Consider the following 17,911-nt stretch of genomic DNA (forward strand, 5'->3'; position numbering starts at 1 on the left):
GATTCCCATTGCGCATTTTGTTGTGCGATTCGCTAGCGAATTCCTTGTTCGCAAACTCTGAGATTCTCTGGGACTCTCTCTCTCTCTCTCTCTCTGTGTGGGGCAACAAAATCACATCACATAACCCGTTGGCACGGCTCGATGCCCGGCTGCATGCAAATTAAGTACAGTCTCGAGTCCTGCCACTACACAAAGGACACTCATTATGCACTTCCGCGCTCTGCCTTCACCCTCACCCATACTCCCACTCCCACTTCTACTTGCTCCTCTCTCCCTTTCTCTATTCTGCTTTCTCTCCCTTTCCTTTGCCTTTGCCAGGAGTTTTTTTTTGTCCATGGATTATTTTAAATAACCAACATTTCTTGTGCCAGTCGCACTGCCAGCCAAAAAGGAAAGTAAAAAACTCTGTAGTTTATGCTCCGACCTAAAAGGATAGCCGCTAAAGGATACCCTCTACTTTCTTCCTTTTCCGACTGCAATATTCATGCGACTGTGATGCATTTTTGTGGATCAATCGATATCATTTCCATCTCTCATATTACAAACAATCATTTAAATGTAGCAACCGCAGAATATTCTTTAGGTATCATCTCTCTCATTCCATAGCCTCCATAGATCATTTCGCTGAATCCACCATCCAAAAGAGGAATACCCCGATTCCCCCATTAAGATACCGTGCCACAAAACGAAGCAAAAGCAAAACCCAAAGCAAAGGCAGAAGAAGGCGAAATGCAAACAAAAACGAAACGGAACCAAGTGGAAGCCTCTGCCAGCATTTTATCACATTGACACGCCTCTTGTTCCTGCCTCTCCTGCCACTGGCCCATTTGCCACAGCCTCTTGCCCCTACTGCCAGCTGAACCACAGTGTTGCGGTTATGCAATAAAATGTTGCATTTTGCTTTCGGTTTGCATACATCGCCACAGACTGGCAGTGCCACTGCCCCCCCGAAGAATCCTTCTTGCTTCTTGTTACATGGACCATGTGGCATGTGTGTGTGAGTGTGTGTGTGTTGCAGCAAGCTTGACTGTGCCCCAACCACTAGATAACTCTCACTGCTACGGCTACTACTGCTGTTGCACCTGCAACTGGTACTCCTCTTATTGCCACGCGCCATATGTTGCGATTATTGCTCCGACGAGACGACTATTATTTCTTCTACATACGGTGCCGTTCCTGCAATTGTTTCTTCAACTCTTTCCTTGGTTCATAGCCCAATACTCTTATTGCCAAATTTTGAGGTTTTTTTTACCATTTTGTCAAAAACTCTTTCTTCAACATTCTTTCGACAGCATTGATCTAGCAATTGTTTGCTCCAATTTATATTAAATTCTTGATCAAATTCTCCAACAAACTTTCGGCAACACTCTTTACTCCTCTTTTACTCGTTTGTCAATACTGTTTCCCCAAGTGTTCCCTTATGGTTTCTTTCCACTGCTTGTTTGAGTACTTTTCAGTGGTTGATCCTGTTGCTACCACTACCTTTTACTCTTTTACCAACACTCCAACACTCAAGCATAAAATCTTTCTCCAACACTGTTCCTTCTCTCTATTATTCCTCTTTAAGGTTTCCTCTTCAATAGTTCCAAAAAATAGTTCTACAACACTGGTCCTCTTGGTGTTCTTTCAACTGTTTCTTGGAGTGTATCTCCATTTGTTCCACTTACTAATTTCTTTAAGTTCCCTCCATTCATTCTTCCAAAGATTCCACAAAATCTTTCCTCAACATTCGTTCTCCAGCACTGTTGCTCCCACTCTTCTGCTACTCATTTCTTCAACTCTTTCTGGGAACACTTTTTCTCCATCTCCAACTCTTTCTCCAATATATACTCTTCCACCCACAGACTCTGCCACTATTTTACGCGTGCCACAGCTCATCGTGTCACAGTTTCTTTGCCACAAAAACCGTAACATAAGCTTCTGCAATTTGTTGCAAGTCAGTGTTTGTGGATCTATCTGTATATTTATGGCTCTATAGCACTCCTCTCTGCCCTCCCCCCTCAACCGCTCTCGCAGTGTTAAATGCGCACAGCTGCCGGGATTACCGGGCGGAATTTGCAAATGTAAACGCAGCGAATTAGTCGCGCGAGAGCCCCCCGAGAGCAGGCCCTTGCCCTTGCCCTTGCCCTTGCACCCCTTACCACACGGACGCACAGAACGGAGAGCAGAACAGGACACACCCTCGCATACACCAGTGGAAAACGGCAGAGGGGGGAAACATATGAAAATCACACACAAAAATAAATGTTTTATAGAAATGGCAGGCAGGCAGGCAGGCAGGCAGGCAGGCAGAGGGCAGGCAGGCAGCATCTCAATGAGAGTCCAGTCGAATGGGCAGCAGACTACTCGTATAACAATGCCCTTTGGCTTCTCGGTTTCCATTACCATTTCCCACATTTGGCTCATGCCTCATGCCTCATGCCTCATGCCACAGACCACTCCTGAAAACCCACTCCTCGGCACCGGCACCCGCACCCCCACACCCGTAGCGATTGCAGCCAAAAATTTAACAGATGTCTCGCATTAGATGCGCCTCACTCGACCCCAGAGACCCGCGAGCGAAAGAGCGAGCGGACAAGCGGGCAAGCGAGCGGTGAGGCATGCCACAGCACTGTGGCACTGTGGCACGAACAGGCTAATTATCGAGTGTGAAAAAATAGTACAAGACAAACAAAAATAAAGCAATCAAATCAATGGGAAACGAAAGATCTCTGAATGAAGCAAGGGAACTTTATGGGAGGAAATTCCGAATCTCAACAGAAGATTTATGCTTTTTTATTCGCTATAATTTCATCAAGGCATTATTTATTGAATTAATAACTCAATAAAAGCCATATGTACAGCTGTATCTGTATCTTTATCGGTTTGTTCGTTTGATGTACATACATACATATATCTCAATCTCATATTCATTTGTATATTTATCTCTATCCTTAAGTACATTTGCATCTGTATCTCTATTTTTACATTGTTTAGTATTTGTTTCTCTATATTTGTACTCTGTTGTATTCTTTTCAAGCGATTTTTTCTATTTCTAGATAGCATTCTCCTCTGATGTTATTCATTACTGCTAAGCCACACTGGGTGAGAGAGAAAAAGAGTGGGAAAGAGATGCTGGCACTGCTATTTGCTTCTAGAAATTTCTTTGAAAGTTATTTTCTTTGAAAGAATAGAATGGAATTTGTAATAGAAATTTAATACGAAATAAAATAGATTTCATGCAATCTTTCATGCAGTCTTCAACAACTTTTGTGGCACTGTGCCACGGCGACTGCCGGGACATCCATCGGTCATCGGAGCAATTTACTCGACGAGCAACAAACCAAGCGAAATCGAAACAAATCGTCAACGAATAAAGCAAATCTAAATATTAATGTGCGACTCAATGAGTCGGAAACGAGCTGCCACAAGAGAGGTGGAGTGGAAGGGGACATGCCGCAAGAGGGAGACCGAGCAGAGCGGAGCCTGGAGGTGCCCCCGAGATAAGCCAGGCGATGTGGCGGCAGGTAGCAAAACGCTGTTTCCCGTTCGCGTTCCTTTTTCAATATTTACTCTTTGGACGGGAGGCTGCCTGCCTGATGCCTGCTGCATGCCACAAAGCCAGGCAGAGGCACACAGCACACAGAGAGACGCGGCCAAGGAGAAGATAAAATATGGAAATGGGACACGAAACGGACACCCAGCGGACGGACAATCGGCTGGAGATTTCGCTTTAGACATAAATATTTTTTATCACTCTCGCCATCCCCATACCTCTCTTTCTCTCGCTCCCTGCCTCTATTTTATCCCTGGGCTTTCTTCCTGTTTCGTTGCATTTGTAATGAAGTCCTGTGGACAATCCTGGAGGACTCCGCCGTAGACTAATTCAAATTTAAGCCATAGAAAATTAATATTTTCCCAGAAACACCACCCACACTCCAGCCCACTTCCTGGAGGGAAACGATGGGGCAGGGGGATGATAGAGGACCAAGCACGAGCAATGTTTCTCGGGACTACCTTCCGTTTCAAGGTCAGAACTTAAAGGGAATCCGAAATGTTCCAAGGGAATGAATGAAATTTAATTAAAGATCTCTTCTCTATTTCCCAAAGAGCGTGCTCATCTAAGAGACAGCTTTTTCTTTATTTAGTAGACTCCTAATAGCACCTACTGTCTTTCTTTTCCTTCCTTAAGAGAGTGCCAGTGTAAAAGAGAGAGAGGGGGCTTTTTCCGCAATGTTCTCTGTTTTTCTTCTATCGACATCTTTCTCTTCCTTCTCCACTGCTCCCAAGAGCTTCTCTAGTATTTCTAAAACGGCAATACCTATCCCCTACTCTCCCGCTTCATAGCATTTTTTCTTTTCTTCAACAAGATGATGACATATTCCATATCTCTCTTAAAGGACTTAAAGGATAGCTTTTCCTGTAATTAGTAGAACTAATTCGGTAATCGCACTCTATCGCTCTTTGTGTCCTCTCTGTCTCTTTCTTCTCCCTTCTCTCTCTCTTCCTTTCACTATGCCCTCTGCAATTGTCATGGGGTTTTCGCCTGAGCCATAAATTAGCTCTTCCACTGACGTTTTACCGGTTGAGTCTTTAAGCCGCTGACCTTTCAACCCCCCGTTCTGAATGACACTCCCACACCCACCCACTGATCCACCTTCCCCACACACCCACAGCCCACAGCCAAAGCGCTGAGTCCTTCTCTTTGGCTGGCTTTTTGATTAATATTTGAATGGAGGACAACGACAAAGACGACATCGATGGCCTACAAAAAGTTAATCGTTTGTAATTTATGGCTCTCTGGAGGAGGCAAAGGGCTGTGTAAGGGGGCGTGGCCATCAAAAAGGTAAGACACTGCACTGCACTGAAGGTAAAGTTCAATGACAATTAGAAAATCCTATTGGGAAAAGAATTGGAGTTAGTACCACAGAAATTTCATGAATTTTTAGTTCAAATAACGATCTTTCATTCGGAATTTAAAAGATACATAATTGATAGTTCTTTCATCACTAAAATTCAAACCGAAAACACTCTTAAAAAATTCAGTGCTATGTTTAATGAAAAATACCGATAGAAAACATACATTTTAAGGGTTTAAGCTCCGAAAATATGTTAAAATATGTTGTATATTTTTTAATCTTTTTGGTATATTCTCTGAGAACACCTCGAAATCTCTGGAGTTTGATACCAATGTGCGCTTTAATGTAGTGTAGTGTAATTCTAAAATCTGATTCGTTGAATATTTGTATGGCCTCCCTAAAGATAAGTTCAAGAACAATGATGATATTGATGACGATTTTGTTGACAACAAAATATGCGGCACATGGAAGTGGGAATCTAGAGATAGGTATAGATACAGACAGAGCATGAGCCACTGCCACAGCGAGACCCCCTGCCCCAAGTAGGGGCAAAGGCAAAGCCATTCCAATAAATATGTTCAAATAAAACACAAAAAATCGAAAAAGAATAAAAGAATGTTGATGGCAAATTTGGAATCGAAGCGCATTTGCCAGTGCGGCCCGAGACATGAGACCAGAGGGGCCTTGGGGCCAGTGCAGGATAGTGCCCCCGATGGGGGATTGGTGAGCGGCAGACACAATGCCTGCAATTGAAAACGGCACTCGATGATGCCCCTGCAATGATGCACTCGTTTTGCAGCAGTGAGTGTCCAATGCCACGCGAATGACCGTGAAAAGAACTTTGAACTTGAGGCTGCAAACGAGGGTTGCAAGAGGCAAGACGAATAAGTGGCATGAGGGAGGAAAGAGAAGGGGGAAATCGGCGGCTCAAGTGAGGGACCAATAATGAATGAATGAATGAATGAAGAATCTGTGAATTAATGAATGAATCTCCTTTCAACAGACACTCCACCACACAACAGATAAGATAAGATACGTGTGTTTTTTGAGACATAGATAAGAACACTGCACAGATTACAGATACATTTTTAAGAGAGTACTCTCTCTACCAGATCATCCCTAAATCTCAAGTTTTACGATCCACTGATAAATCTTGCTTTATACTATATTTTTCCAGGTTTCTGGAACCTTAAAATACGATTAGAAGTATGAAATACATTCGAAAATAGTTTTAATGGATATTTCTAATATATCCCTTATTTATTTCCTTTACCATCTATAGAAACTTGTGCTGGAAAGAGTCGCTTAAGTGAAGTACTGCCAGGAGTTCGTATATATTTGTTATTTAATCAAGGGCTTTGATATCTTTTAGGCCTAGAAAACATTTCTTCCATAACTTTTGAAGAGTTTATGGAAACTCCTGTCAGTGTTTATCATTAATATCTAGAGATCCCGAAAGATTTCTTAATTGTCATTTGTTTTTCGGAATCTTCTTCCCTTAAATTCAAAATATCATCTTTTTCTGGGATTTCCTCTGATAATAGTGGCTTTTGAGGGGTTCCTTCAAAAAGTTTTTTAACAGAAACCTTTATAAATTTGTAAAGATTTTATGGGAATTTTTCGTTATTCTAATTAAGGACATCATAAGGTAGAAGAGCTTCATCTTCTGTTGAAAGAAGATCGCCCGTAAAAGAGCCTCTGTTGAAGAAAAAAACTCCTCCAATTCCTCTTGAGGGATCTTTTAGATCTTAGACCTTTGCAAAGACCGCCCCTATGTTTGAGGGGGCTTGCATGGGAAATAAACGTTTTGGGGGTATGCCCCAACGCGCAAAGAAGTTGTGGCAATTCTGTACTCACTTTTACATTCGTTGGCATCATTATCGGTGGCACGCCCCCAGGGCCGATCGAAGTAGAAGGGCTTGCAACGCTCGCACTCATCGCCCGCGGTGTTGTGCTTGCAGGCGCATGTCATCGTCAATTTCGAGGTCATCTGCCCCTGCAACTGCATGCCGGAACCGGTGCGTCCGAAGTGTCCATGGGAGAGGGCGCCTCCTGCCGCTGCTCCTGCCGATGGGGCATCATCATCCTGGCCATCATCCGTATCCGAGGAGGGGGAGACCGAACCAATGGTTGCCACGCACTCGGAGGCATGACCGTTGCACTTGCAACGTCCGCCGACGGCAAAGTCCGAGACGGCATAGTGCTGTGTGATGGGTGGCAGTGGCATTTCCGCCGGCTGAGGCGCTGTGGCAGCAACAGAGGCTGCTGCTGCTGCTGCTGCAGCCTTTACTTGTGGACTGGGGGTTGTGGCAGCCGCAGCCGCAGCCGCAGCCGCGGCAGCTGTGGCAAGTTTCGTCTGGAAATGCTTCTCGTAGGCGCTGCTGCCGCCCTTGTGCTGTTTCGAGTGCCGCTTGCCGCTTGGCCCATCGCCGCCGACACTGTCAGCGGCATAGTCCAAATGGAGATCATCGTCCAGCTCGAGATGCTTCTTGGGCTCCTCGTACTCCTCGTCATAGCCGGCGCTGTCGTTGTCCTGCATATTGTAGTCGTAGTCGTCCTCGTGCTCGTCCAGCTCCAGTTCGGCCTCCTGGCTGGCGCTCATCTCGTCGCTGAAGCTATTCGCATTCCGCTCCTTCTGCAGCAGCAGCTGCGGCGGCAACTCCAGTCGATGGAACACCACCCGAATGTCGGTGGCCGTCACCCAGTCCTGCAGGACCAGCGACGAGTCCAAATCGTTGGCGGACGGCCTGCCCTCCAGCGTATTGAAGGCGAACCTCTGGGCGGCGCCACCAATGTCATGCTGCGAGTTGATGCAACGTGCCTCCTGTTCGTTGAATTTCGAGATTTTGGCCCGATCCGGTCGCCCGTAGAACTTCTGGCACTGGGAGCTGTAGAACTGGAAGGGCTGCCAGGTCTGGCCGAAATCGGAGCTCTTGAAGATCGCCAGGGAGTCGGGTCGTGCCGCACGGGGGCAGAACGACAGGGAGATGTACGTAAGCTCGTATTTCTTGCCCAGCGACAGGGTCAAGGTCACATTATCGGGGGGCGCCGTATCGGGATCGTGGGGCACATTCACGCCCGCCGAACGCCAGCAGGTCACGTTGCTGGGATTGTTCAGGTCCGTCAGAGCGGAGGCGCCACCGCCGCCTGCGATAGTATGTCTCTCGCACACCCGGCACTCCCCCAGAGAGCCATCGCGCTGCAGTTCGCAGTAGCGTTCCGGCCGCTGGCCGCCGCAGATGCTGGAGGCCTGAACGGGATTCCCGTAGGCGGCATTCACGAAGCTGGGAAGGCACTTGCGGGGCTTCCCCTCGAAGTAGCACGGATCGTTGGGTGCGATCCCGCCGAAGATGCAGAGGGGGGCCAAGGCCAGGAAGAGCACCAAAACCTCCATATCGTGTTCGTTTCACTCTCTATCTCTCTCTCTCACTCTCTCTTCCTTCGTTCAGTTTTGTGTTTCCCTTTTGCACTCGCGAGGATCAGCACACACTCACACAAACAGAAAAAAAACAACAGTTATAACGCGGCACTCGCGGATCGGCAGACGGCAGGCGTCACTGAGTCTGGCAGCAGCGGCGGCCGCATGCAACAGCTGCCCGCGCGCTCTTCTTCGAAATGTGTCTCGTCTCCTATTGGGGCACCACTTACGCTTCGGTCTCTCTTTCGTTTAGTTTTTTGGTGCAACAGAAAGCCGGGGCTCTCTTCCAACTCGGTCAACCTTCGGCGCTGCTCTGTTCTCTGCTTTCGATTCCTTGGCGGCAGTATCCTGCTGCTGCTGCTGCTGCTGCGCTGCTTGGAAAAACTCACCACAGGGGGTGGCTGGGGGCCGGACGCATGTTGCGGAGGCTGTTCTGCACACACACAGGCACTAACACGAACGCACTCGCACACGAAAAAAAAGACAAACAACAAATATGCGTGGGACACGACGGAGGTTACTTTTCGGCTTTTACGCTTCGGCTAAATGCTTCGTTTCGTCGCTGTCTGTCTCTCTCGCTTGCGCCGCTTTACGTTGTTCACCTGGCTAACGGTTTTGAATGAATGAATGAATGAATGCATGAATGCAGGGCGAGAGAACATGATGCTGATGCTGGAGTGTTGCCAACCGATGATGCTGCTGGGTGTGTGGTGTTGCTGAGCAACATTTGTTGCTGGTTCGCTTGTATGCGTGTGATGTTTGGCAACAATTGTTGCTAGTAGTTTGTTTTCTTAAGGAACGGTGGGGATGGGATCAAAAGGGGGAATCTGGAGACATTTAAGATGGGAATAATCATTATTAAAACTGGAAATATATTTATTTTGTGTAATATTTACAGAAAAATGTGTGTACCTTAAAACTATTGCACAGGAAATCCAACAAAAGCAAAAAGAGCAAAGGTATGCAACATCCGTTGTCTACGAAGACCATCAGAACAAAGCCAGAGAAACACTGAGAGTGAGAGTGAGCGTGAGAGGGAGCAGCATAGACAGAACGACGCCTGCGCAACGTTCTCAGCAGGCGTTTTTTTCATCTCTTTCATGCCCTTCCTCTGTCCCTCTCTCGCTTAAGCAGAGCTTCCTGCAAATGGATTTTAATGCTCAAAGTTTAACCCACGGCATGCTCTTCCACCGCCCACACCCCCTGCAGTGCTTAGCAATTTGTAAAGAGCGCATTACCTGTGACCCACACCCGCGCCCGCACTCACGCTCTCTCTCCCTCACACTCTGCCAGTGCCACGAAAGGGAACGTGCCGTGGGAGATCTTTGCTGAGCTTCCGTTATACCATTGTTGTTTTCTCCACCTTTTACACTCACACACACTCGCAGTCTCTGCTCTGCCGCTGCTCCAACACTCGGCCCTGCCGATTTTGATACCCTTTGTATTTGGGTATATGCATTTGCCAGATATCGTTGAAACGCAAAAGATTTGCAAGAATATGTCTACACAAAAAATGACGCTACAATTAGTGCATTTCTATTGGAACAATAGGAAGACCATGTCCCTGAACAGCTATTACTCCATCACATTTGATCCTTGGTCTCTGCTGTGAGCTGATCCCAGCAAAAACCTCCTCTAACTCAACACAATCGACATTAAAATACAAATTGCTAAACATTTAATAAGTACAAAGTGTATTCAATGCTTCGATTCCCCCATAACTTTACCTCATTTCTCTTTGATTTATTGCTTGTGACATTTCTTTGGATTTCGAGTCCGATTCGAAGTCGACGTCGGGGCTGCGCTTCAAGTGGTTCCCCCTGCCCACCCTTTCCAATCCCCTTCCACCCGCTCTGAAATCCCCGTCGTTATGTTTTATTTATAACGGATTTGGGCCTTTCGTCGTGCATTGTTTATAAATATTTATGGGCGAGTGGGAAAGGGACAAGGAGAGACAGTGGGAGAAAGAGAGATGGATAGTGGTTCTCCCTTTATGATTCCTTTTTCGCTTATTTTTCGACCTGCTGTGGATTTTGCTTTTCCTTTCGGTTTTTTTTTGTATACTCTTCAAAGATGGTAGGATACTTTCTGAACACGTTTTGGTAATGCACAGAAGGAAATATCTTTGAACATAGAAACTGGAAAGAAAACATTCTAAGAGAGAAGGATACTCCACATTGAACGCCATATTTTTCACATCTATTAGATATCTTTTTGGTAAAATGTTTCTCATTCTAAGTATGGATTGGAAATTAGTATGATTTGATCATTATCTATAACAATGCATCCCAATGCATAACCATTGCAATGGTTCAAATCAAGGCTCTATAACTTAGAGCTAATATTAAAAATTATGGCAAATTTGTTGTTTTTATAGTAAGGAATCGAAACGTAACACACTTTGAATATATTTTGCCAAGATCTCATGAAAAAATAGTTTATAAACTTACGTTTTAATCAGAAAGTTTTTTTTCTATTGCCAGATATCCAATGACAGCATTTATTAATTCTGATAATGTAATTTTGTATGATTCTTTTATCATGTTGAAATGATTGACTGAGAAAAATATTTAATAAGAAAAACTAGTTTTCAGAAGATTTTATTTTGTTTTTTATTGTTCAATAATGAATCATTCCATATCATCCTTTATTTTAAAAGAAGAAATACATATTTAAGAGTACTACATATACATAACTTTACCCCTATCCCTTTTCCAAACTATGGATAGATTTTTGATCGTATGTCTTATCAATCAGATTCTTTAACTAGATTTTAAAAGCAGTCCTCACTGAAAGAGCATCTGCATTTCGCGGAACTCAATTCCTTAGCTTTTCTGCTGTTTTGTTGTTGTTGTTTTCTGGCGGTTTTTATTTTGATTTGGGTCCATTTTGGATACAATATTTCGTGCTTTCCGTAATGGAATTTTAATTTTATTTGCTTACATCCCGCAGCTCCTAGGAAAGTGCCAGGCGATTTCTTTTTCTTTTCGAGTGAAATCTGCCCCGAGAGCACACCACAGACCACCACTCCCGAGCTGGAGCTCCAGTTCCAGATTCAACTATTGTCAGCGATTGTCTCCTCTACGCCTCCGTTGGAGGATGGTATGGCTCCGGGGTTCGTGGCGTTCAGTGGAGCAGAAAGGTGTAATTATGACGCCGGGGCCACTTGGTCGAGTGCCGCTAAATGGCCATGACCACCACCTGATCATTATGATCATTATGATGGGGTCTCTACCAGCAGCAGCAACAGCCGCGTCTCATGAGCTGAGGCATTGAAGGCGTTCCCCGAAACTGCGCGTTGATGGATACAAAAGATGTTTCCAAAAAATAAGAAATGCTCTCACTCTACTATGCTCTTTCCTACACTGAAAACTCTTTGCCTGGAATGATTTACCCTTCATCTTCGAAATGAATGGAAATTCTTTAAAAATGCACTAAATGAATCGTTTCAAAGCCATTTTGGAAACATTTTTCACTTAAATCAAGCTTATCAACGCTTTCTGGATCTGCAATCCAATGCCAAAAATTGCTAAGAATAATTATGGTACGCACACATCCACCGGACATCGGGAAGAAGGAGCTTCAGGATTTTGGACATTGGGCATTGGCATCATAAAATGGCAGACAGGCCAGGCAAATGACCAACAAAACACAAATCAAACTATTTTCACTTCTGCTCTGGTCGGAGGCCACACAAAGCAAGGATACACTGTAGTAGGGTGACGCACTATCCATTGAGGTAAAATGGTTGCAAAAATGGTTGCAATAGAAAAAAGATTTATCAAATGATTAAATAATGTTCGAAAATATAACTCTAAATATATAGCTTTTCTCTACCAAAAAATCAAATAAGAGTGAGCGAGAAACAAAAACCGAAATTTTCGGATCCAATACGGTAAAAATGGCGATTCCTTTCTCTCTCTCTCTCCCTCTCTCTTTCAGTGTGGCTTAGCATCAACCTCTGACGTCACAAGATGAAGCATCTACCCTATGCGTCACCTTCACCATAGCAATCTCAATCAGAGTTTTTCCCCGCACTCCTCTACTCCGTTGAAGCAAAGTTATTTATGCCATGTATCCATGGCATATATACACATATGTAGTTTTTCGGTTATACACAGACATACCACCGATGCAGACCACAGAACCCCCTCTGGTTGCCCCTCTGTTTGCCCCTCTGTTTGCCCCACTGGTTCCACACTGGTTCATGGACCATGGAATACTCGTATTTATTTATTTGCATTTGTATTAAATTTTCAATTCATTTTCCGGAAAAATTTCTCGCTTTACTGCTTTGCAAAATGTTTGCTAGAATATTTGTTATTTTCCCCTTTCCCCCATGTTTTTTGGGGGTTCAGAGTTCAGGGGAAGTGGTTCTTGCGGCTTCTATGTATTTCTAATGAGCCTTATGGGTGACTGGAGTCGACTCCCGGTCCCGGACTGGACCCCTGCCTCTCATGTGTGTGTGTGTGTGTGGGTGTGTGTATCTGTAGTTTGTTTCATTTAAATGATTTATTTATTTTTGCTCATTCGCAAAGCTTTCGGTATGCAATGCAGACGCACGAAAATAATCTCTGACTTTTCGAGGAGTTGGCAGACCCGGGTAGCCATTAGCTTTTGCAGGAGTTGGCATGTCCGTAAACTACTTCTGGGCCCTGCCCTTGCCATGTCCTGTCTTTGGTCAGAACTGGCCCTGTTCTTGTTTTTGTATTGGGGGAAATTGCTTCTGGCATTTGATTTGTACATCATTTTTAACGAAGCATACTGTTGCCCATACACACAAAGAACAGAGCGGTAGAAAGCGGAAGGACATGGGAATGGACAGACACAGAACATATCCGCGTTGTTGTAGCTCTTGACTCTGTGGCTGTTTGCTTCTCACTCACTCGGCGGTGGCTCTCTATCTTTTTCCCACATTCAGTTAATGAATGATCCAAAAACGTGGCATCCAGATGTGGTATACAGTGAAAGTTGTACTGTCGAACACGAGCCCTTGAGCTTCCATTCTTATATATTTTTAAAGAGAAAATATACAACTCTTTGACCTTAATGGATTTTCTCTCAAGGACACTTTCCTCTCGAGACAGTCTTCACTGTACATTTGATATATGAATTTCCCCAAAAAATACACATACGCGCACATATATTTTGGGCATTTGTCTGTCATTCGCTCTGCTCCTGACAGGATATTAAATAGGCATATTCATTTGCAGGAAATATTAAATCAACATATTAGCAAATCAATGCCTAACGGAATTGAATGAAGGAAGGAAGAATACATTGTGTACTTTGTAAGGAATTCATTCAAGGGATTCCGCTTCCACTCCGCTTTCGTTGTTTTGTTTTTGAAGCCAAGGCTGTGTGTTGTAGCCTTATTTGTATCCAATCGAAGATGTCCATCAAATCGAACAATTCTACGAGCATTCACGATAGGTATGGTATATACATATGTACATATGTATATCTTAAGCGCCTTAAATGTGATATTAAATGTTAAATAATGGTCAAGTGGTTTTATTTAAATGGTTGCTGGCTGTTAGTTTTGTGTAGATATTTTGAATGTATTATTAGCACTTAATTTGAATGTCTTTAGTCAGTTCCAGTCTTCAATGGGAATACTTTATGTCTATGGGGATGGGAGGTCTTTCATCCAGCTATACCAATTCCATCTTCAAGAATAAGTTAAGTAACGCAGAGATGTACCTATAAAACTCTCCCCTGATGCTTTCCTATGTGGCTTTCCCATGTACGGGGAGATCTATCTTTCTTCGCAGTGCCCGTTCCCATCGATCCAATCCAAACCAATTGCTGGAGGATTACAAAATCAAATGAACCAAAAAATAGTGGGAAATTTCAACATAGGATTTTGAGTCGAAACTCGCATTTTCAGTTTCCATTTCGGTTCGGCATTGAGGCATATCTTTCTTTCCTTTGCAACTGCAACGTTCCTCTACTTTTTCTCGGGGGCCTGCAACGTTCCTATACTTTTCCTCGGGGCCTGCTCCGCTCTCTACTCTCTACTCAAGTGGCAGGCAGAGAGACCCAGGCGTTGTATGGTCATATCTCAAGTGCATCGGCATCAGCCTCATCATCATCCTCGTCGACTTCGTCGTCGTCGTCGCTGGCGGCATCGTCATCGATGGGAGACGAAGACTATCGGGAAATCACGTAATGGGCACGTAGGCCAAATATTTACTTAAGCCCCAGTCAGAATGGGAGGGAGTCTGCTCAGTGTGGATGCTGGATGGAGGTGGTTTCCCACCTTAATGTTCTGGTGGCAAACCAATTGACTTGACAAGTGAGGAGAGCTGCTGCTGGTGCTGCTGCTGCCGCTGCTGCTGGTGTGGCTGGAAGGGAAGCGTGAAGGAGTCGAGGAGTCGCTGGAGTAGACAATGACTTCCTGCTGCAATTGTTTGACTTAATTGCCAGCGCACTGCAACTGCAAACAAAGAGGGGCTGGAACGGGATGGGCACTGCATACCGTGGACACGCACCGGAGAGCATTCCTTTGAGGACCACCCGCAGGGCCATCGGCGGCGGCAATGATGTACTGATCCCCGGTCAAAGGGCCACAACAATTTCATTGATTATGGCATTCGACATCGATTTGGTAAGGCATGGGGCAATAATCCTCTTGGGGGGAAATTGCCAGCAAAAGCCCAGAGGCATGCCCCGTCGTCGCCGTCGTCTAGTGTGGCAAATATCAAAGTCAAACAAATGTGAAGTATGTGTGGCAGAAGTGGGGCAACAACTCCTCTCCGGTCAGGGGCCACATGGAAGGTGGCAAGTGTTTTGCACTAAAAGCGAAACTACTTAGCATTTGCCGCCATCCAACTTCTGCGGCAAAAGTGGGACTCAAAGACGGATTCAGAGATGGCGATGGCGATGGAGACGGAGTCTGGCCTCCAGAGTTGAAGTTGAAGGAGGCGGAAACGGTAACGGAAACAGAGGAAAGGCAAAAGGAAAAGCAACAAAAACACAAACGGAAGGCAAAAGGAAAATCATGAAGGCAAAAAAGCGAAAGCCCAGACCGGGGAATGAGGTCAAGAGACAAAATAGGCTTACTGACATGTGTGTCTCGCTGTCTCTCTGTCTGTTATGTCTGTCTGTTAGCCCACTTGTCCTCCTCCTATTCCTCCCCCTCCTCGTCCTTCTATGTAGTCCCTTTTGTGGGAATTTAACGGTCAAATCGCTTGACTTTTTCCTGTCCAAAGAGCAAATTCCTTGAGGCTCTTTTTGGGGGGCTTTCTTCAGATCATGGGGCTTTCTTTTTACACGTGGGGATACTTATATGTGACTTTTCTACCCCACAGATAGATTTTTAGTTCAAATCAGCTGCTCTATATTATATCTTTGTTTCTGTTTTCTCCTCAGGTTTCAGAGTATTTTAATGTATGGGTTCTAGGATTGCTGGCACTTATGAAATATTTCATTTTCGCAGACCCTTACCTTAAGAAATTTTAGAGCTTTACAATACTTTTGGGACCCTATTTATACTGCCGTAATGCTGCACTTGTAGGGCCTTTCGCTCTGGCTCTTGTCGATATGTTTTGACCTCTTCTCGATTTTGAGTGGATTTTGTACATCGCTTTCATTGGATTGCGAGGATAAGTCTTTGATTTGGCAGGGTCTTGACTCTGAGTAATGAGGCGGCTCGAAAGCGGCCTCATGTCCACGCTGAAGGGAGGCGATGGTAATACAAAACCCATAGGCATAGTGCTCCATTAATTTTCCCTCGAAAAACTCGCCGTCTGGAACATGGGCCACCGAACGGTTTACTGTGAAATTGTCAAGAAAATGCGTGTTTAAGCCAGATTAAATGCATTTCATTGTTGATTTATTGGCCCACAACCACTAGCCACCATGTCAGCCCGTGCCCCCATGTTTCCCCTCTCCCCACCCATTCTGCCCTAGAGGTCTACTCCACTGATTCCCCCTGATTCGAATTCGAATTCGTTTCGCTCCCATTGTTGACTCCAATTATTTATGGGTCAAAAATGCGACATGAACAAGTCGAGAAGGCAGGCTATCAAATTTCAATGTTGCCCCCGCAGCATGTGGCACCGCAGCATGTTGCTAGGCAGCACAAAAATGGTGAATTTCTCTTGCCACATGTTGTGGCAGATTGATATAATCACTAAGCAAACAATGCATAGACTAAAAACTGCCTGAATAAATTGTCTGGACGATTGGCCGTGGGACGAGGACTTCGTCTGTGAGTTCTCGCGTTTTCGAGGACCATCCATCTGTTAGTATGCACGCAAGCCGCTTGCTATCTCTTTCTATCGTTTGTCTCTCTGCGAGCAGAGAGAGAGAGTGGATGGTCCTCAGCAAAGCGGACGACGTCACGTTATTACTAACCCGCAAGTCCTCAGAACTTTTAAAAACTGAGGAGGACAGCCAGCAACCAGCTTAAGAGGACCAGTCAGATGCCCAGGCAGAGAGACCCAAGCGACGTGGACTCAAACCTTCCGTGGTTGCCGAGCTGGCAGCTCCGGAGGTCCTCGAGAATCCCAGGTGCCAAGGACAAAGAGCAGAGCCAACAGCAGATAGAGAACCAGCCTTAATGAAGCGTCACATCCATGTATGTGACCACAGAGCTCCGTGCCAATCTGCCGGAACCCAACACCTGCGCAGAGGCTTGAGAGACGCGTAAGAACTACACAGAAGCCACCGACGATAATGAGCCGACTGAGCCAGAGGAATCCGAAGGTCAAGGCCCTGGAGCTGATTTTGGACACCACACCCAGAGAGCAAAGACTGGTGCCAGCGACAGCATCGCCGCTGTCAAAGGACGTTGCACAGTCGCAAGGCCGTGGATAAGGCTTCCGCAGAGTCTTTGGCGGCCAGCAAGCATGCAGCACGGGTTGGCAAGGAGGCCCACTATGAGATGGAGGAGTTGGAGCCCAAGCCAGTAGGCAGAAAGAATGCGCGTGGCAACGGCCACGCACGCAAAGCCAAAGTGCAGACTGAGCCAGACCCAGAGGACCACCAGCCGGCCACCAAGAAGGCACGTGGTGGAGCCCGTGCTAAGATACCAGTGGCTGCTGTGCTGGTTTCCACCGAGGAGCCTGCACTGGAGCCCGTGGTGGCTGTGGTTGTGGCCGCCACGCAATCAGCCGCCCGTGGATGCGGACAACTGTCGAACCAGGGGCAGATCAACCCATTCCATAGGCGGATACCGCCGTCTCCTCAGCATCGACGGCACGCAGTGGCAGAGTACGCCGCCAGCAACAACGAGGCGCCCAAGAGAGACACACATTCCCGCCGCAAATAAGGAACTGATAATGTTTGCATTTTGCCTAATAGTTTATACAATATGTCTATAAATATTCTTTGCGGTACAATTGTATTTAATTTGTACAAAATAAAATTACATCTATCGATAACGAGGTATGGTTATTTCCAGCACGAAATCAACTTTGAGGAACGCAGTCCAGCTAGGCCATAACTCGCAATGATGGATGAATTTAGTATTTAGGTGACGTCGTTCGCTTTGCGGAGGACCATCCATCCTCTCTCGGCTTGCAGAGAGACAAGCGCTAGAAAGAGATAGCAAACATTTTGCGTTCTGCACGTTTGCGTGCATACTGACAGGCGGATGGTCCTCGAAAGAACGCAGATGTGGTGACGACGTCCCCTTATTACTACTAAT

The 17,911-nt window shown here is 45.6% G+C and overlaps 1 protein-coding gene across 1 annotated transcript in view; it reads right to left on the reverse strand.

The window, feature by feature from the left end:
* LOC6598401 (netrin-B) overlaps positions 1–8,844 on the reverse strand; it is a 64,846-nt gene extending 56,002 nt beyond the window's left edge. The window contains exon 1 of the mRNA XM_002023488.2: positions 6,696–8,844. Within this exon, the coding sequence (XP_002023524.2) occupies positions 6,696–8,232 (1,537 nt within the window). The 5' untranslated portion in view covers positions 8,233–8,844. The remainder of the gene's footprint in view (positions 1–6,695) is intronic.
* Between the last annotated feature and the right edge of the window lie 9,067 nt (positions 8,845–17,911).

Source organism: Drosophila persimilis, unplaced genomic scaffold (genome assembly GCF_003286085.1).
Source record: "Drosophila persimilis strain 14011-0111.01,24,50 unplaced genomic scaffold, DperRS2 tig00000579-arrow-pilon, whole genome shotgun sequence".
Lineage (NCBI taxonomy): Eukaryota > Metazoa > Arthropoda > Insecta > Diptera > Drosophilidae > Drosophila > Drosophila persimilis.